The sequence below is a fragment of the Hypomesus nipponensis genome, chromosome 26 (genome assembly GCF_054491055.1).
Source record: "Hypomesus nipponensis isolate SF chromosome 26, ASM5449105v1, whole genome shotgun sequence".
NCBI lineage: Eukaryota > Metazoa > Chordata > Actinopteri > Osmeriformes > Osmeridae > Hypomesus > Hypomesus nipponensis.
This window is the reverse complement of record NC_140386.1, coordinates 2,068,439-2,089,906: the sequence shown is the minus strand read 5'-3', so window position 1 is coordinate 2,089,906 and position 21,468 is coordinate 2,068,439. Positions and strand designations below refer to the sequence as shown.

Genomic DNA, 21,468 nt, shown 5'->3' with positions numbered 1-21,468 from the left:
ACGGAACGTAAATAAAAATACAAGCAACTCAATCGCTACTAAGACGAATCGTTGACAGACATCTCTATTAGGTCTATTAGGTCCAAATATTGACGGATCCTTAGGGGGCAAACATAAATAATAATATATATGTGAGAGAACAATGGTTGTGCTCGCCGAAGGCGTGAGCTCACACAATAATAACCAGCGTTTCGTTTAGGATTTATATCTTTGCAGTCGGGGCAGGTCTGTCTGAACAACAACCCTCCCCCCCCCCCCCCCCCTCCCCAGCAAAGTTCACTACAGTTCGGAGCAGGTTAATGTAATATTCTACTGTCTAATAGCGAATGTAATATTGCACATATTTTCTTCCTATTTCCCATAAAGCAATAAGCAGTGTTGGGGATAACGCGTTGTAATGTAGCGCGTTACACACAACTGACTGCACGTCTAAAATAGCCTTATAAATACAGATTGTTGCTTAAACGGCACTTGCTGGCGCAGAAGCCTACAGTTTGATTTACGCTGCAGGTAAACACAACAGCAATCATGGCCGCAGAACGTGTTACATTTTCGGGGTGGAAATATTCACACTATTTCGCTTTCATTGAAGATATAGGAAAAAACATTGAAGTGAACTGCAAACTGCGACCCAACAAAATACTATCTACTGCCAAAAGCAGCATCTCAAACTGAAAAAAACACCTCAAAAGTGTCCACAGAGAAACAAAGCTGTAAACTAGCGAAAAATTCACTTTAAACCTTGAGAGATGGCGACCCGTTTCCACAAAAGGCTGCTAACATAGTATAATTTATTCACGCAAATATATTATTATTTGTTAATTTTAAGCCTTTTTGATGTTTAAGATTGTTTGAAATTAACGTTCTTCTTTAAAGAAACACTATTTTGCATCTGTAGCCTATGTTCTTGCACATTTTTTACAAAGTCAAACTCGCTACTATTAAAAGTAATAGTAAAAGTAATATAATACGTAACTAGAGAGGGTTCAATTTCTGGGGAAATTTTAGGGTGTGTTTGCTTGCCTCAGTTGCTGGTGGGTCCGTTTTCCCTTCTAGTGATATTTCAAGCATTTAGCCTACTCATATTGTATAATTCATTAAGAACACCCTTTGAAACAAGGAACACCCTTTGAAACAAGGAACACCCTTTGAAACAAGGAACACCCTTTGAAACAAGGAACACCCTTTGAAACAAGGAACCCCCTGTGAAACAAGTTCTGTAACAACGTTGTCACTGGCAGTATTTCAGATGGAATTGCCATTCAAATAGTAGAATCTGCTAACTGAAAAAAAAAAGTCCCCCAAAACGTAAATAAGTTTAATATTAATTTAGGGGAAATGGCTAATTCAAAAGCAGTTTGCTAGAGACAAGCTAGCTGCCGTTGCTATCCACACTCCACTGATTGTTTGAAAGCGCAGGAAATGAGAACGTTTCTTTTGTAAGGGATAATTAAGCAATAAGCCCCAAGAGGCCGTGGTTTGCGCTGATTTTAGAACAGGTAAGGGGAGTTGTTGGGCACGACGCAACGCGGAGTTTTCGCCAGTTTTGTTTCGCCATGAAGGCGCTTTTTTCCCCGATAATGACCGGCGTTCTATACATTATCCCACTTATTACACAGCCACTTGCCAACGAAAATAACTTAACACAGTTTGTCTTTTTACAATGTATTTGTTACCATTCGTATTGTTGATCAGCAGAGAAATAGTTCGCCAAAGACGTTGAACTTCATAGACTTAGAGCATTATTTAGGCTTCAAATCAGTTGACGTCGCTAAGCAACAGAGTACGCTGGGGTTGAAAAGTTACCGGACTACTTGCAGAGTGCTACGAAAGACCTGAATCCGTGGCAAAAAGGCAACTTCCCTTGACAGCTCAAATATGCATAGCACCGGTCAAATATGAGCAAAATTGTTCACCGCAGAACGTTGGGAAGCCCCATTCAAGTGGATGGAGCATTTTACAGCATTAAGAACAGCCGTGTAATAATAAAGAAATGTAGTACGAGTGCGAGTGGGGTTGTTGAGGAATATACCACGGGTGGTGTTCGGCCGTAGCCACGAGGCCAAAGCACGAGTACTATATTACTTTAATAAAACAATTTATAGTCAACCAATTAACATTTAAATACAGCTATTTATTTTTTTAAAGTTTATTTTGCCATTGTTCCTCCGCAACGAAAAAATAGATCCGGTGTCAACGTCAGCTGAGCTATTAGCCCGAAAGCTAACGTTATTTGTTAAAAGACACTGGAAAGACATTGTAAAAAGACACACTGTGTTAAGTTGTTTTTGGCAAGTAGCCGTGTAAGTAAGGGATAATGTATAGAACGCCGGTCATTATTGGGAAAATAAGCCCCGACAGGACCCCTGTTGGGTCTACTATACATTATCCCTTACAAAAGAAACATTCTAATTTCCTGCGCTTTCAAACAATCAGTGGAGTGTGGATAGCAACGGCAGCTAGCTTGCCTCTAGCAAACTGCTTTTGAATTAGCCATATCCCCCTAAATTAGTATCGAACTTATTTACGTTTTGGGGGGCTTATTTTCAGTTAGCAGACAGTACTATTTGAATCGCAATTCCATTTGAAATACTGCCAGTGACAACGTTGTTACAGTAGCTTGTTTCAAAGGGGGTTCCTTGTTTCAAAGGGTGTTCTTAATGAATTATGCAATATGAGTAGGCTAAATGCTTGAAAAATATTACTGGAAGGGAAAACGGACCCACCTTCTCAAAGACGCACAGTGGCGCATGCCCGCTCGCGGTGAGAAGCCCATATCTGTGCTATTTTACGCCATGCACTCTAACAATCACTGCTGATAGACGGCCTTTTGTACAGCCCTATTTCTGATACCGTGGCGGCAGATAGAGGAAACACTGAATTACAGTCAATCACTGTTTTTGGTAGAAATTATATTTTTTCATGACAAATGATGTACTAGTAGTGTAATAAAGTAATTCAAAACCAACAGTCATGACATGCATGCTGCTGATTCTGTGAAATTGATTCATTAATTGAAAGTTTGTGTGTTCAAAATAATAGCAATGTGGAGTTCAATGAGTGAGGTCATTCATTCTGTGAAAAAACAGGTGTCAAACAGGTGGCCCTGTTGTACATTTGTTGCAGCAAATGTTGTACATGCTGTATATAGTGTATTTCTCTCAGAAAATCTGAGTTAAATGGGTTGTGCCAGACATTGTTTTGAAGAACAGCGTACTTTGATTAACACTAGAACCGCAAAGCCATATATCCCTACTTATGCCGTTAGGGGTCAAATTGGCCTGTGAGTCTACAGACAGGGACGTTGTTACTGACACGTAATGGTCGCTATATGGCGCATCTTGCACAGATCTAAAGGCAAGGTCGGAAAATGAACTTGCCTTCTTCAATATGTCATCCATTTCCGTGTTGATAGTCGGTGATTACTTTATGGGAACTTTTGTTGTCCAGCCCTGCAATCATTCAGCAAAATAAAATATATTATAAAGGATGTTACACAAGTTGGTCTATAAATGCGTAGCCCGGAATTATCAACATATTGTCGGCTGACATTTAGTAATTTAGCCGACGCTCTTATCCAGAGCGACTTACAATAAGTACAGGGACATTCCACCTATGCAAGGACACAACGTAATTTGGCATGGCTGGGAATCGAACTAGCAACCTTCAGATTACTAGCCCGATTCCCTAACCAGTCAGTTACCTGACTCCCTGACAATAATCACTTTGTTGTCTCCAGTCAAAAGTAGTGTAGCGACCCGGCAAAGGGAGTTTTGGGTTAGCGGGTCAGCCTGTTAGTAGCATATAACACACAGGCACATCATAAACATTCATGGGTCTGATAGATCCAGTTATCCAAAACAGTTATTGTTCTTTATTTATTGACAGGGCACGGTCCACGTATTGCAAAAATGAGAGAAGTGTATTAGTTGGGAACTTCTAAGCTAGAAGCAACGATCTCTGCTTGCTCTCCTGTTTATCCTGCTCAAATGTTAGCTCCCTGAACCAGGGCTCCAGACTGCGACCAAATGGTTGCATTTTGCGACCAGTTTTTGAGACAGTGCAAGCATTTTTTACAAGCACTCGCGCATGTGCGACCTACAAATTTTGAATTCATTGGGTGTGCACGATGTCAGCACACGTTAGCAACAACGCATAGATACGACGTTCTAGTAAGACAGCGATATCAGCTTTCCTTCTGCATTAGTATCGTAGCTTAAAGTCTAGGAAAGTTTAGGCTGGTTTTCGCTAGGTACCTATAAACCGAGCTAAAAGTCTTGGAAAGTTTAGGATATTTTTTGCTAGGTTCCTACGAACATGTCTTAATCTGCCAGACAAGTGGGTGCCCCTTCGTTCTTTTGGTGAGCAGTTTCACGAGCCCTTCTTACCCAGCGTCATGGAGCCTAGCAGCTAAATACTTATTTAGCACTAGCGTTGCTACTGTATCCCTGCATGTGTTTGAGCTGTTGCGCTGTTATACTCGGCAAGTAACGTGTTGTGGTGTCGGAGGACTGATCGAAAAGTGCATTATACATTTAAGTCATTTAGCTAAGACTTGCATGTACAGTACATAATGTCACATTAAATAATGTATCAAACTCAAGCTTCTATGGTGCGTTGCAGGGGCGATTCTAGGATCAGACATTTAGGGGTGCTCAGCCCCCAATGAGAATGTGACATGAATACAGTGCCTTGCAAAAGTGCTAAACGTAAACCCCCTTGCTAATATAAATCACTAATTTCACTGAATAACAATTAATATTTTTTTTATTATTTTGCAAAATATTGAATGAAAAAACTAAGTATGTCCCTTTCTTCATGAACTACCAGCATCAAATGATAATAAACAATATATTTAAGAAAATATTTAAAAAATATTAGGAGTGCTCCTAAAAAGGATCTAAAATTGCCACTGAATTGAACCCTCTCCAGTTACATTAATAAATGCAGTGCAGGTCAATATAAGGTGTGCCCCTTAATTTTCTGCTTGCGCTCCTAAAATTTTCAGTCAGGGGCTACTGTGCTCCTAGTAAAAAAAAGTTGGTCTGGAGCCCTGCCCTGAACAAAACATTGTACTGTGGTTTGTGTGTTTTCATCAACACAAAATGCAAAAACTATGCTTGTTTCTAATTAGGCTATTGCTCTTCGCTGGTGGAGCTTATAACTGTTGTGTTCACTCTTGTAGTTCAGTTCTCTTGAGTCTTGGATCTCTTGGTCCGGACCAAAAAATAATCATTTGGCTATAGCCTACATTTAGGCATTGTTCACTAACAGAGCAATCGCATCAAAGTTTTTTTTTTGGTGCTGTCAAACGATTAAATATTGAATCGCATTAATGTCATAATTTGTATCTATTCTAAATGTGCCTTGATTTCTTTTTGTCCCATCATTTTTTCTCATTTTAATGCTCTTATCAACATGGACAAGTGGATTGGCTTCGCATCAGCTGTATGCATCAGCAACTTTTTAAAGTAAACTTTCCATTCAGAATCTTATTGGCATCTATTTCGGCGTCTTACACTTGCTATCCACTCAAAACATAATGTTAGCCTACTATTCTTTAGCCGGCTCGCAAGCCCAAACAAGTGTGTGCGGTGTGCCTGTTGTTTTAATTTTAATAACGCGTTTAACTGACAGCATTATTATTATTATTATTATTTTTTTTTTTTTTTACTGAACTAAGTGTGATTTTTGATTGATTTGCCGGACAAAGAAGAATTGATAAAAAAGGGGGGCCTCTTCTGTCATTTGGAAATGGTTTGGTTTCAAGTTATCCGACATCGACCAACAAACAATAGCCTACTCTGTAAGTTGTGTCGTCGAATTGTGCTAGCCAAAGGTGGAAACACTAGCAATTTTTTTCACCACCTGAAAGCCATGCATGTGCGCGAATATAAACAATCGACCAGAATGCGTTTAACAAATCTAATGCCAGGTTGGTTAGAATTGTGAAATGTTTATTGTAGGCAAACATAATTGATATTTCAGCCATGTAATAATTGTTTATAGCTAAATCACCACAAATAAAAACCACAAGTTTTCTTGCGACCCCATAAACGTAGGCTACTGTTGAACGCTAAAGTTGCTCTTCCGTGGCAAAACACTGCAAAAGTTGTACTCATGCACACACCAGAGTTACCCAATCCAAATCCGTCCGAGTGCGGTAGATTAGCCGCTGCGGTGCGGACTGCATTGTCATGACATTTTAAGAATGACTAATACATTGTGATATATACCGTTACCGTCAGTGCTTACAAATTATACCGTAATAAACATTTTAGGCCATACCGCCCAGCCCTTGTGTGAACACACCTCAATTTGACTATTTTCACTATTTTATTTACCACTGGAATTTACAACTGTCTGTGAGGCTACATTTGCCCCACTGCAAACGCTAAGTAGGCACTCTTTGAATAGGGCCATCAGCGAACCTCTCAATCTGCCCCCACCTCGGCTACTTAAACCACATCTTTGTTATGCTATACCCTGCATACGGTTTTGAAGCAAGTGGCTTGTCACTGGAATTGTGTAGGCTACTGGTTGGCACATTCACTATGTCTTGTCCAGTCCATATTGTCCTGTTGCTCACGTTTGCACGTGCACTGTAAAAATGTGTAGGTCTTTAGTTCTATGTAGTCTCATGTCGTTCTGTGTTGTTTCATGCCGCTTCTGGAGGAACGCTGTTTTGTTAGAAACATTCAACATAATTGATTACATGAATCGATTTGCGATGCAGTCTTTGGGACGGGGGATGGGTTACCCCACTGACCAGACACAGACAGAAATGTAAACCGAACACACTAAAGATGTGTTCTGAAACCTCTTGAAGGGAACTTTACTTGAGGGTTCGATGAAAACGAACTTTGATGTGATTGCTCTGTTAGTGAACCAGGACTAAATATAGGCTATAATTTTATTTGTTGGTCCGGACCAAGAGATCCAAGAGAACTGAACTACAAGTGTGAACACGGGAGTCATAAACACATGTAAACACACAAGCTCCAGTCCAATTTATTGTTTAGGGAGCACACATTTGAGAGCAGGATAAACGAGAGAGAAAGCAGAGATTGTAGCTTCTAGCTTAGAAGTTCCAAACTAATACACTTCTCTAATTTTTGCAATAAGAAGACCGTGTACTGTCAATGAATAAAGAACAAATACTGTTTTGCCAGGATAACTGGATCTATCAGACCCTTGAATGTTTGAGACAATTTCAATAGCTCCTTCAATAGACCTACTAATATACTATAGTTTGTGTAGCCAATAATTCGTCTTAGACATAGATTGTAATTTTTCATTGGTGATTTTATTGGCTAATGATTCGTTTAAATACATGCAAAAATGTGTTTATTAGTTAAGTTGATCTGCTTTACAAAACATAGCTTATTTGCAATCTACCATTGTAAATGATTGTTGTCGCTCTAAAATACTGGGACATGAGCATTGCGCTCATACCATTGTCTACACACATGTAATATAATTACATTATTCTTATAATTTAGCACATTATAAATGCAGGGATTAAAGTATTCCGGCACCGTGCCGGATCTCCGGTGTGCGGCAAGTTTTTTGGGGGGGGAACTTGCATGCGCTTTTTGAGTCAATCGATTTCCCCTACTAATCATATGAGAGAAACACAGCTATATCTACCGTTACAAGCCTATCAGAAGCAGAGCAGGGCGGGTCCTGGCAACACAGTGTGAATGAGATCCATACGTCACGTTAGCGTTGTCGGTGAAAGCCTGGGAATGATGTCCTACCCATAGATAAAGGACTCAAAAATGAATGCCGCTGGCCGTGGATAGAAGAAGGTAGAGACGGCGAGCCTTTTGGCAGTTGGCAGAAACTGAGAGAGCCTGGTGCTTGTTTCTGCACGTTTTGCTCGAGGAAGCTGCTATATGCCAGCAGCGGTAAAAAAGTGTTGGCTCGTCATGAGTTAGACCCCTGTCATAGAGCCGCTGCCCGTGCACTCAAACTTACCACAACGTTGCCGGGAGCAACTGTTACAGCTGACACACCGTTGTCTATGACTGACCCCCTACACAATTTCTTAACCACTGGTCACCCTGTGTAGAAAACTAGCAGAAGACAAAAAAACGTTTCTTTCCACCCCCCCACCCTTCCGGACAGGTGCTGAAGAGGTTACAATTTGCCAAAGGACACATTGACTGGCCGAAAGAGAAATGGCTTAACATTTTGAGGACTGATGAAAGCAAGATTGTTCTTTTTGGGTCTATGGGCCACAGACAGTTTGTCAGAAGACCCCAAACACTGAATTCAAGCTACAGTACACTGTGAAGACAGTGAAACATGGTGGAGCAAGCGTCATGATTTGGGGATGTTTCTCATACTATGGTGTCGGGCCTATTTATCTCATGCCAGGGATCATGGATCAGTTTGAATATATCAAAGTACTTCAACATATCATGTTGCCTTATGCTGAAGAGGAAATGCCATTGAAATGGTTGTTTCAACAAGACAACCACCCCAAACACACCAGTAAGCATCTTGGTTCCAGACCAACAAGATTAACGTTATGGAGTGGCCAGTCCAAACCCCAGACCTTAATTCAATAGAAGATGGGTGACATCAAAAATGCTGTTTCTGAGCCAATACCAAGAAATGCAGAGGAATTGTGGAATGTAGTCCAATCGTCCTGGGCTGGAATATCTGTTCACAGGTGCCAGAAGTTGGTTGACTCCATGCAACACAGATGTGAATCAGTTCTCAGAAACAGTGGTTATTCGAGAAGGGTCCAAATGCAGTGCTCCCTCCTCAGGCCCCTCCAAACCGGAACTCTCTCCTCAGGCCCCTGAAGCCGGAACTCTCTCCTCAGGCCCCTTTTTTCATGTGTATCCGAGGTATTAGCGCCACCGCTGGTCGGAGGATACTGTAGGCTATTTATATTAATAGGCTAACTTACATTGAACTTCGGTTTTAGCATAAGTCAATAGTGTTTAACAAAGCGGAAATTAGCATTGCAGCTAGCGTTAGGTACAGAGTTCTAAATTAACACCCTCCAAATGCGGGCTAAATTTCATTTTCATAATAAAAACTCGCTAGCCAGTTTGGCCGGTGATAGCCTAAATGAGGCATTTCATCAACGATACATAAGGCTATGTTCTCGGCATGGTTATTGTTAATTTATCCCCCTGCAGTAGCCTAAGTTTCCCATGAACACCGTAATCCTACGTTATTGGAATATGGAATATATGTTTAGTGCTATTACACATCTTTATGATTGAAGTGGTAATTGATGAAGCAACATTTAACATAAATACAAGGATGGATATTGATTTCAGATTAAGAGAGTAGTGTTGTTTGTATTATCAACGTTAAAAAATGAATTATTTCAGAGCCGGCTCTTGTTGCCGTGGAAACAATAAACAATAACACGAGCCAGCTGTTGCTGCTGCAAATGACCAACGGAAAAAATGTGATATTCTATAATGACCACTAGATGACGCTAAACTGCCAAACCTATTTTCTATGCTTGCCAGGGTTAGAACAGTGATCATGTTTGTAATGTTAGCAATACGTAACGCTAGCCGCAATGCTAATTTCCGCTTTGTTAAACATTATTGACTTATGCTAAAACCGAAGTTCAATGTAAGGTAGCCTATTAATATAAATAGCCTACAGTATCCTCCGACCAGCGGTGGCGCTAATACCTCGGATACACATGAAAAAAGGGGCCTGAGGAGAGAGTTCCGGCTCTAGGGGCCTGAGGAGAGAGTTCCGGTTTAGAGGGGCCTGAGGAGGGAGCACTGCATTTGGACCCTATTGGGTTATTCAACTAAATATTTGTTTAGTGATTCACAGTACAACTACATCTTCAAGCATTTCTCAGTTTATACAGTAAATGCTTGAGTTTGTAAAGATAAATGCAGACACTTTTTTGAACCGCCTAATATAAACATTTCTTAACTTTCTGTAAAGTAATAACACATTTGAGGAATCTTTCTTCATGTTTCGATTTGGAATAGAATGTGCAGTGTTCCCAATGCATTTGTGTGTATGGGAATAAAAGCTATTATGAAGATTTTTTTACTCACTTTTTATTTTTCTATTGCTATTGAACTGAAAATGCTAAATAGCAATTGTATGGTTTTGAAAAACATGTGCATTAGGCTACACTGGATAGCCAAATCTATATTTAAACTGAGCATTCTGGAAAAGTGTGGTCAGCCACTAAATTGTTTGTGACATTAGACTAGTTGCATTCACCAACAACAAAACAAAGTTGAGTGAATACTCAAGTTTAAATAAAAAAAAAACATTTCAAACCATTAGATTCAATCTCTGAAATAATTGCACATTTTGTTCCAACTGCACAAGCCGTGACATAACCCACCACGCAACAACATAGAGTACCGTGTCATATCACTGCAATGTGATTCTCAAATATATTAGGAACCTCTGTACAGTGTTGGTATATTCTTGTTGAAATTTTTTACCTACCCTCACATATGCATCATACTCTACACCTCCAGCTAGAGATGAAGGCCACCCCCAGGACCCTGACGAAGCCCTGATTGATGAATGCTGCTTGCTACCCAGCCAGCTCCTGGTGCCCAGTATGGACTGGCTGCCTGTCAATGACGGGGTAATTTGCAAGCTGCAGGGGAAGCAGCCACTGCGACTACAGTTCAGCAAGCCCTATAGCCTTCCACTTAATTCCAATTCGCAGGTGGAAATTTTCTCCAGGTGAGGATGAGAGGCCTCTCATTGGCTGTTCATTAAAACACATACAAGATACCTTTTGAAATGCTTTAAAAAAGTATAATAGTGAGCTTTATAAGTTGGAACAGTTGGTTGATAAAATCAGCACAAGCTTCAAGTCCTTAAATGCTGAAGTGAAGGTTTTCTTTCACAATTAAATTGAGGAAAGAAATGTATGGGTTATTGTACATGATTTAGAATGTTACAACCTTTTACAAGCTACCTTTTTGCTTTGCTGCATATTGATTGAGAATGTTATTGCATTTCATGATTTTGGCTCAATAAAACTCAAGCTTGGCAGACCATTCTGTTATTTTAGAATGTATGTGTTAAAGGCTAATCATTATTTTGGAATTGGAATTCAATCTGTCAAAAGTGAATGCAATCTAATTTTACAACCAAAAATGCTTGTGATCCAGTTTTACTTCCCTTTGAGGCTAAAATGTGAAGATGCACCAGCCAAAACAGCATGTATTGCTATGTATGGTACATAGCGTTAAGTTGCGTTTCGGTTAATGGGTGGCGGATTGATTTGTGTTATATGGGTAGTGTTTATAGTTGATGCATTTGAAACCTAATTGTGGAAAGACTACACATGTATTTCAAAATGTGGTTGTTTATCTGGGCTGTCTCACTTGGGTGAAACCAGTACCAGTTTCATTCAATGCTTCTGTGAGGGTCACATTATAGAATTGTGTAGGCTATCACTTAAGAAACCATAGCATTATTTAATTGATACATTGTGTTTTGCAAAAGTATAACCCTAACCTTAACTGATAAGCTCATTCTATTTTACATTTTAAATTAAAACAGACTCTAAATCAATTATTGTAAGCTGACATCGGTTTTATGTTGGGAAAGATCTTTAAGAAAACATAAATATCCTGCTTGCAATACTGTTAATAGTCAAACCCCACGTTATTATTTTATGGAGGCTATTGCACTGCAAGTCTTTTGGGCTATGTACCAGCTTGGTAGTGTCCTTTTTGGCAGATCTGATGCAGGTTGTACTGAATGGTTGGACAATGCTTTTAGACCACAATCTTCGAATAGCGACACACATTTTCAAGTGCAGTCTAAAGGAGATTGACAAAGTAATGCAAATGCAAATATTAGGGAATATGTACAAAATGATATCCAAGAGTTTGGACCATAATTGTTCTATTAAGGTAAAGTTGTCATCTATATTAAATCAGTGTTCCCGAATAAGGTATTAATGTGCCTGTTCAAAGGTTAAATAAATGTGTTTAAAAAGGGGACTGAATGAGTTTTTGAAAGAGAATGCAGTTATACAGTCCATGCATACAATTTCATTGATCTGTTCTGCATAAGACAATAAAGGTTAATTGAATTATCACTAGGAGGAGATTAAGGCAATGTTATAAAACGTATGTGTAAGTGAAGAGAGAAATATTTGGCTAAATGTCCTGTAGATGTAACAGTTGAACAGCTTTTTTGGACATTGCCCAATGCTCTCATGGGATGTACAGGGCAAATTAATGGTTTGGTTTTGGTTTGACCCTTTATGGAGTGGCTGTATTTAATCAATTAACTGTATACATATTTGTGTATGTGTTTAGGATTGCAGGTGCCCAGAGAATGGATAACCTACGATGTCTCCACATGGGTGTCTCCCCCACAGAGGAGAGCAAAGCTTGCACCAGGTTTGTCAATTATTGTTTCTTTCTAAGTCTCTGACACTTAAGTAATTTGTACCTGTATGCCTTATTTTTGTTAAAGTTACAGGAGATTGACATGGGTCCGTCAATCCGAAATTCATGGGAGATTTTGTCTGTACAGACACAATATGTTAATAAAATATTCAGTTACCAATACGTTACTGAGAGTCATTTATACCTTTATATCTAATTTCCTATTGTTCAGTCACAATTTCACAAATGTGAGAATCTTGTCGGTATGATGGATGCAGAATGAACCTAGTGGTCCCCATAAGTGTGAGCTACATGCATTTTATTTGGGGCTAAATGGGCTTTGGGTGGAAAATGTGTTGTCCAGTTTAAGATATTTTCAAAATGCATAATGTCAAAGGTGTTTATTTTGTATGTATATCCAGTTCTAGTATCTACTTCAGATAACAAATGGGGAAACTCCTAATAAAAAGTGCAGTTTACAAGCAGCAGTGTCTTTCTTTTTTCCTATCAGGTGTGGGTGTGTGACCATGCTCCGCTCACCTAACAAGACAAATGCTATGAAGCAGTGGGAGCAACGCTGGATCAAGAACTGCCTCTGTGGTGGACTGTGGAGGAGAATCCCCCACACACAGTCCTGAGCTCAGCCAAGCAAGATTAGCACAAGCTCACCTTGAACGCAATACTAACCCACAAATCCCTCCAAAACCTAATGTCAATGCACTTGTGTGTGTCTTGACATTAATGTACATTTTGAGAAATTGTCACTAATGACAAGATCCACCATATTGCTTGATTTTTGCTGTGAACTTTCATTTCAATTATTGTCTTCTTGGTCCTGTAGTCTGTGATAACATTTTGATGTGGATTTATTTCAAATTACTATAGAAAAATGCAAACATGGCACAGTACATAGAAAGTAGTATTTCTTTTTTGTTTAGTCTCTTTTTCTTCTCGTTTAAACATTAAGCTTTTTTTGTGAGAATCTGGGGCATAATAACAGCCTCAATACAATTCTAAAATGTAAATATAGCTGCAAGTATCAATGGCAAATGTCTCCCCAAATTTGCAGACAATTTGCATTCATGGGCCACCCATTTACAAGTGGGAAAAGTGGGATGTGGCCTGTAGCGCCAGCAAGGGGCAAATTTAGCCCAGTCTTTAGAAAGTTTATACTGTATATGATCTGTCGTTTCAGTGTGCCAAATGATAGAAAAGGTTATCAAGGGGTTTGGGAGATGTTGAGTTTTTTTGGAGGAAAAGAATAAGGCATACAAACAAAAACTTCTTTTGACGAAGAAATCCTAATTACACACAGCAACAACAAAAAAGGTATGATAAATGAACACTTATAGTAACATGTTACTGTACTTGAAGTGGGTCTTCATAAGCATTAATTACACCTTTTGTGTGTGTGTAAGTATAATTTGTACTTTTCTCCTCTCAATACAAACACACAAACACAATCTGGAAAACACAAAGCTAGCTGTGGGGTGGCAGAGAAATAAACATGCCATAGTTCCATTTAACAGTGTGGTACAGTACGTGATTTTTGGACTTTTTCCTTGGGTCTTCCTGTAAAATGTAATGTACCAATTATTTACATACCCAAATTGGATTTTTGGACTTGCATGTATGAATTGTGCTTAATTAAAGAAACATTTCTAAATGTTTTGTGAAGGTTGTTTTAAATAATTTCATAATAGGGCTCATGAAGAAGTGTTTGAAGAAAATCCATGAATAAATGTAGTTCTGTATGTATTTTTTCATCAAATGCTTATGCGTTTTTGAAATACTTGATTGAATAGAAATTACCTGATTTAAATGCATATTCTTCAAGTAATAATACGTTTATGACCAGAACCATGTAGAACGTTGCGTGAACGGAAGTAAAAGTGATCATATGATGATAATTGTAGGAGCCAAGTTGGATTGTTGGGCCTTTGGGTTGTTTCATGTTTCTTTCTATGAATAGTAGTGTGTGTGGATGAGTATGTACAGGTCTGTCTATGCCCACCTAAAGGACGGTTGGGAGGCTGAAGGCGGTTCCCAAGGGGAAAGGCTTTTAAGACAGGAAGCCACAGCAGTGGGTGTGGCTGGAGAGGGAAACAGTCTTTTGACCGTGTGGTGATGTGCTGTGTGGGGCGTGACAAGCCGTTTGCTACCGTATATAAGAGACTGCTTTAGTTTATTTGTTTGTTTATTTAGCTCAAGTTCTTTTCTATATACATTAACAACAATAAATGGTCCTTTTTGGTACAACTGCACGCGTCGATCTTTATATCTTTCTCCGCCACCAGTAAGAGCAAAAAGAACAGGAAAGGGCTATTACAATTGGTCAAAACAATTCCTGGAATGGATGTACTTGGACCATAGGATTATTGGATACTTTGAACAAAGGAAAAACCGATATTGAAGTCTGGGAAAGGCAAGGGCCATTTTGGAGTGTTTGAAGGTCGAAGTGAATCCGAGTGAATCTAAAGGAATCGGTATGAGAAACAAAGAACTTGTAAAGCAATCTTGCTCTGTGTACTTATAAGACTTTATTGTGATAAGTATTGAGTTATAATTTTGACCCCAAAAAAAGGACTTTTGAGTTTGCCACAAGGAACAGAGTTGCTCAATCGATATGGATGGCAATGTCACTGACATGGCACCTGTTGAGGAAGGAAAGATGGAAGAATTGTTTGAGGAAGGAAAGAAGATGAAAGAAGCAAAACTTGCTAGAAAGAATAAGCGTCCTGCTTTGACTCGTAAAATGAACCAAACAACTGGACTTATGTCTGATCCAGTCAATCTGGAGAAGGTAAAGGAGAGTGTTCAGAAATACACTGAAATGATAGAGGAATTTAAAGACTTGCATAAACGATACAAACAATTACTGTCAAGAGGAGTGCGCTGCAGACACAGAACAGTGATACGAGCCAAACATCAATGAGTTCGAGATCAAGGCTGACGAGTGGATACAATCCTGTCCTGTTCAACCACAATTAGGAGCTGAAATTGGTCCTAAAGACAGCATCTCTTTAGTAAGTCAGGGTTCACAAAGATTCACATGCAAGCTCAGAATCAGCTCTTCTTCTGATGGTATATACTGAGAAGGCAGCGCTTTCAGCTAAGGCCGCTGCTTTGGAGGGAAGGCATGCTTTGGAAGAAAAGGAAGAGCACTTAGCTCAGTGTAACTTCCAATTGCTGTCTTAAACAGACAAAATGAAATTACATCTATGCTTCTCAAACAGCAGCAATTGGGTAATCAATGGTCCATTGGGAGGTAGCAGCAAAGGTGTGGAAATGTCCATGTTCCACCAAGTCAAGGTGACTGAAAGTGACAGACTTCCTGCGCTTCTTATGGTGGCCACAAGGAAATGTGGATGATGCTCCAGTGGGATATCGCATGACTGTTCATTTGTTTGGTGCTGTGTCTTCACCGAGCATAGCCAACTTTGCTCTCAGAAAGACTGCACGGGACAATGCAAGCAACTTCCCTCCTGAGTTAACAAACACAATCACAGAGCACTTTTATGTGGATGATTGTTTGATAGCGATGCTCACAGAACTAGAAGCAATGGAACTCATATTGAACCTCACTGAAGTCTGTCATACAGCAGGCTTCCATTTGTCAAAGTGGATAAGCAACAGTAGAGCTGTCCTTGGTGCTGTTCCACAAGAAGACAGAGCTAAAGAGATAAAAGATTTGGACTTGCTAAGATCAATTGCCTATGGAACGAGCCTTAGGACTTCAATGGTGTGTCCAAAGTGAGTCCTTCAAGTTCAACATCACCATCAGTAGCGTGCACTTACCAGGAGGGGCATCCTATCAATGGTAAGCTCTGCAGTCTACCGGTCGTGTAGATTCACCCTCTACAACATCTGGAAGATCAGGAGATACCTGTCTGAGCACTCCACCCAGCTGCTTGTCCAAGCACTGGTCCTTTCCAAGTTGGACTACTGAAACTCGCTGCTCGCTGGCCTCCCAGCATGTGCAACCCGCCCTCTTCAGAGGATTCAGAACGCAGCAGCCCGCCTGGTCAACAATGCCCGTATCAGATTCAAGACCCTGGTACTGACTTTCCGAGCAGTGAACGGGACGTCACCCGACTACATCAAGTCTCTCCTTACAGACAGCAGCCTTACACCCCCACCCGTCACCTACGGTCTTCTTCAGACAACCGACTGATGGTCCCACCGCTCAAGACCGCCCGGTCCCAACACAAGCTCTTCTCCTGCCTGGCCCCCCAATGGTGGAACCAGCTCCCCACCTCCATCAGGGACACTGACTGTCTCCCCACCTTCAAGAAAAGGCTCAAGATGCACTTGTTCCCGGGAGTACAACAGCACTTAGGAATGCTTGGCTGGACCTTTCCTCCAGGATCACAATGATTCTTATTGAGAGACTTGTAGGTTAGTTATAACGAAGTGAACTCTTGGACTCACTGTGAAATATTTTACTGTTGATTGTTCTTCTACAGGTACAGTCTTGCACTTTTTGGGGTTCATGTTGTTTTAATTTGTAAGTTGTATAACTGCATGCTCTTATGGGTCTTCCCTTTGGCACTTGTTTAGTTTTTCACAATATATGCTTCATGTTTTGGCTGCTTGCAATGTTTGGGACTACCTCGTTGTTATGATCAGTGACCTATGCTCTTTTGTAAAGCTCTCTCTTGGAAGTAGCTTTAGATAAAAGCGTCTTCTAAATGCATAAATGTAAATATATGATCCATTAGGCTTTCTGTCTCCACTTACTTTGCCAGCTTAACTGCTGTTGCAGGACTTGCAGGACTCCTGCCAACAGGATCTTGGGTTGGACATGACTGTTCCCGGCTCACTTTCTTACCAGTGGACCAAATGGATGGGCCGTCTCGCACAACTGGTCAAGGAGTAGCTAGCCAGTGAGTCATTTTCGGTTTCAGGGTACTCAAGGTATTCTTTTGTTTGACAGTAATTGGGGGCGTTGTATCTGTGCATTAGCATATTTCAGGCGGCTAGCACTGCGGCAGCCTCGCCTGCCAGCCTCGGTGCACGAAGACTCGGTCGAACAAAGACAGGGAGTCTACCTGCGGGAGTCCTCCGAGGATGGCCGACAGGGTCGGATCACCTCTTCTGATAAGCATCACCCTATTTATATTCTATTCTACCTAGAACATATTCATAGCTAGCAGGTATTTCCTTAGAATTCCTGTTAATTACACTACCCGTAGACGTAGATGTGGCACAAAGTATATACGCACAACTTCTAACCTTCACTACCTATCCAGATCTTCTCAACCTGCCCTCTCTGCCCTCTGCAGACTGCCAGTCTGCTGTGAACAAGGCAGACTTCATCCCGGCGTTTGCATCTCATGCTTCTCTTCATGCCCTCGCACTGACAGAGACGTGGATCCGTCCAGAGAACACTGCAACTCCAGCTGCTCTCCGTCAACCACTCCTTCACTCACTCACCCCGCTCAACCAGGCGGGTTGGTGGGACAGGTTTGCTTCTTTCCCCACATATTAAATACACATCCAGACCACTCTCTGTTACTGCCAAATCATTTGAACACCATTATGTGATGCTAACTGATCCTATCAAAGCATGCTTAATTGTTCTTTATCGCCCACCAGGACCGCTAGCCGACTTTGTGGAGGAGCTGGATATGCTCCTCAGCATCCTCCCGGATGATGGAACCCCGCTGATAATCCTTGGGGACTTCAATATCCACCTCCATGGAATACAGGCTGTCGACTTCTTGTCTCCTGACCTCCTTCGACCTGACACTGCTGAGCACACCGGCGACCCACAAGGCAGGCAAACAGCTAGACCTCATCCTGACATGTAACTGTATCACTGACTTAACCTGTGTAACCCCACTGCATATTTCTGATCACTACTTTATCCAATTTTCTGTCTCTCTCCCTCCAACTCCTCCCACCTCCCCTCCCCTTGTAACTTTCCGATGCAACCTCCGCTCCCTATCCCCCTCCCATTTCTCCTCTATTGTAACATCTTCCCTCCCTCCCATTGACGAGTTCTCGTCCCACCCCACTAACACTGCCACCGACACCCTGTTAACCACTTTAACTGCATCACTTGACTCTCTCTGTCCCCTGTCAACCAGGCAATCTTCTCCCTCCTGCCCGTAGCTCACGGATGTTATTCGTGAAGAACGGTCCACCCTTCAAGCAGCTGAGAGGAGATGGCGAAGTCCAAAGAAGGTCTGGACCTTGATAAGTATCACTCCCTCCTTAAATCCTTCTCTTCTCACATAACTTGTGCTAAAACCCTCTACTTTCCTAACAAAATTAACTCTGCTTCAAACCCCCACAAACTTTTCTCTACCTTCTCCACCCTTCTTAACCCACCTCCCCACCCCCTCCCTCCACCCTGACAGCAGACGACTTCTCCTTCTTTGAGAAGAAAGTCGCCGACATTAGAAGTCGGTTCCCTAAACCCACCTTTCCTACCCCCTCACCCTCCATGACTGATCCAACTAAATGTCTAAACTCTTTCTCCCCCCTGTCCGAGAGGTCTCTGACCTCATTCTCTCTCATCAACCCACCTCCTGTCCCCTTGATCCTGTCCCCTCCCCTCTCTTTCAAACCATCTCCCCCTCCATCATAACTTTTCTGCTCCATGTCCTATTGAACGTGCTGTATCTAACTAACTGTCTAACTTTCTCTCTCAGAACCTACTTGACCCCAACCAATCGGGCTTCAAGACCGGCCACTCCACAGAGACTGCCCTCTCTTTGCCCTCGTCACCACTGCCCTCCAGTCTGCCAGAGCGGCTTTGAGGTCATCCGTCATCATTCTGCTGGACCTTTCTGCAGCGTTTGATACGGTTAACCACCAGATCCTGCTCTACAGACCTTCTGAGATGGGCATTACTGGCACTGCACTCCAGTGGATCTCATCCTACCTGTCGGCAAGATCCTACCAGGTCTCCTGGGGAAGCAAACTGTCAGACCCTCGCCAGCTCTCCACTGGTGTCCCACAGGGCTACGACCTAGGACCCCTCCTCTTCTCTCTGTACACCACCTCACTTGGACCAATCATCACCTCCCATGGCTTCTCCTACCACTGCTACGTTGACGACACACAGCTGTACCTGTCGTTCCCCCCGACCGATCCAGGGATCTCAGCAAGGATTGAGGCCTGCCTTGCAGACATCTCCGCCTGGATGACCGAGTACCACCTCCAGCTGAACCTCGCCAAAACAGAACTTCTCATCATCCCGGCCAAACCTTCCATCTCCCACGACCTCTCAATCACCCTGGGATCTGCGACGGTGACCCCCTCATCCTCTGCCAGGAACCTTGGGGTTACCATGGATGACGAGCTCTCCCTCACGGCCCACATTCCTGCCGTCTCCCGGAAGTGTAGATTCACCCTCTACAACATCCGGAAGATCAGGAGATACCTGTCTGAGCACTCCACCCAGCTGCTTGTCCAAGCACTTATCCTCTCCAAGTTGGATTACTGCAACTCGCTGCTCGCCGGTCTCCCAGCATGCACAACCCGCCCTCTTCAGAGGATTCAGAACGCAGCGGGACGCCTGGTCTACAACCTACCCAGACGCTCCCACGTTACTCCGCTCCTCATCTCCCTCCACTGGCTACCCATCACGGCCCGCATCAGATTCAAGACCCTGGTACTGACCTTCCGAGCAGTGAAAGGGACTGCACCCGACTACAAAGTCTCTCCTGCAGCCTTACACCCCCACCCGCCACCTACGGTCTTCTTCAGGCAACCGCCTGGTGGTCCCACCGCTCAAGACCGCCCGCTCCCAACACAAGCTCTTCTCCTGCCTGGCCCCCCAGTGGTGGAATCAACTCCCCACCTCCATCAGAGACACAGACTGTCTCTCCACCTTCCAAGAGAAGGCTCAAGACGCACTTGTTCCGGGAGTACAACGGTACTTAGGAATTGTTTGCTGAACCCAATGCTAGTTTCCTCAAGGATCACAATGACTCTTGCTTAGAGACTTGTGGCTCTTGTTGGTTAGTGGCAACTGATTCAAACTGTTGTATTCGCTGCAAAATATTCTATTTTAGTTAATCTTATTTTTATTTTCACTGCTGCTGCTTTTTCTACAAGCACACTTGCACTTAGAGATCCATGTTGTTTAAATTGTAACTTGCTTAACTACATGCTCTTATGGTTTATCCCTTTGGCACTTATTTTTTGGTTGTTCAATGTCAGCTATCTCAGAATGTCAAATGCAGAAGGAAAGATCTATGTAGCATTTGGTGAGGCAAGAGTATCTCCATTACAGTTTTTCTCCATTGCTTTTGTTCATTTCACAAAACAGAAATGACATTCTTAAAACCACGTGCAAACCTCCAAACCACTGGGCACTTGTTGACAACAGATTAGAATTTCTCATTCCTTTAATCAAATTGCAATTGTATTAGGACATCTTTGTAAATGACAAGTACAATTGCCTTCAGTTAGGCCAATTACCAATTGCATATATCTTGCTTGTCTAAATTGACTGTTGCTTCTCAGGAAAGTGGTTATTCTCTGCCAAACATATTGGCATAATTTCCTTGTGTACATCATCATCTGTACGATAGTTCACTCCACTGTCAAAATCTTTCAGGCACATAATACCATGAAAAACATCATAGTATATACTATAATATGGATCTCTTGGATCACCTGCTTACAGTCATTGTCAGGTGCAACTAGAACTTTACTAAACAAGGGGACACATCCAATCACACAGTAAGTTTAGTTAGCTGACAGGAGCTATCTAGGAGTATAAATGCTTCCTTCAAATACATAGAACTTGTCCCTGGCCAGCTTGGGGGCAACATCACCATGTGTGACGCATTGCTGTCAGAGAATAAGGTAGTCACCAACATTCCCAGTCGTGGCCCATACAATACCCAGAAGCTCCTGGGGCCTCATGTATAAACGTTGCGTACACACATAAAGCTTGCGTACGCTGGTTTTCACGCACACTTTGTGATGTATAAAAATGTACTTGACGTGAGAATGTGCGGGCCGTCCGTAAAGTCTTGTCTGGCTCTGTAACATGGCAAATTCAAACTGAAAAGTACCGAAACTCACCAAATATTACAGAATAAAGTTTCCACTACTACGTTTATGACGTTGA

The 21,468-nt window shown here is 41.9% G+C and overlaps 1 protein-coding gene across 3 annotated transcripts in view; it reads left to right on the top strand.

Annotated features, from left to right (window-relative positions):
• med16 (mediator complex subunit 16) overlaps window positions 1-14,633 on the top strand; it is an 85,934-nt gene extending 71,301 nt beyond the window's left edge. For all 3 annotated transcript variants that reach the window (XM_084692671.1, XM_084692670.1, XM_084692669.1), the window contains exons 14-16: window positions 10,494-10,707; window positions 12,303-12,386; window positions 12,886-14,633. In XM_084692671.1, the coding sequence (XP_084548797.1) occupies window positions 10,494-10,707; window positions 12,303-12,386; window positions 12,886-13,012 (425 nt within the window). In that variant the 3' untranslated portion in view covers window positions 13,013-14,633. The remainder of the gene's footprint in view (window positions 1-10,493; window positions 10,708-12,302; window positions 12,387-12,885) is intronic.
• The last annotated feature ends 6,835 nt before the right edge of the window (window positions 14,634-21,468 follow it).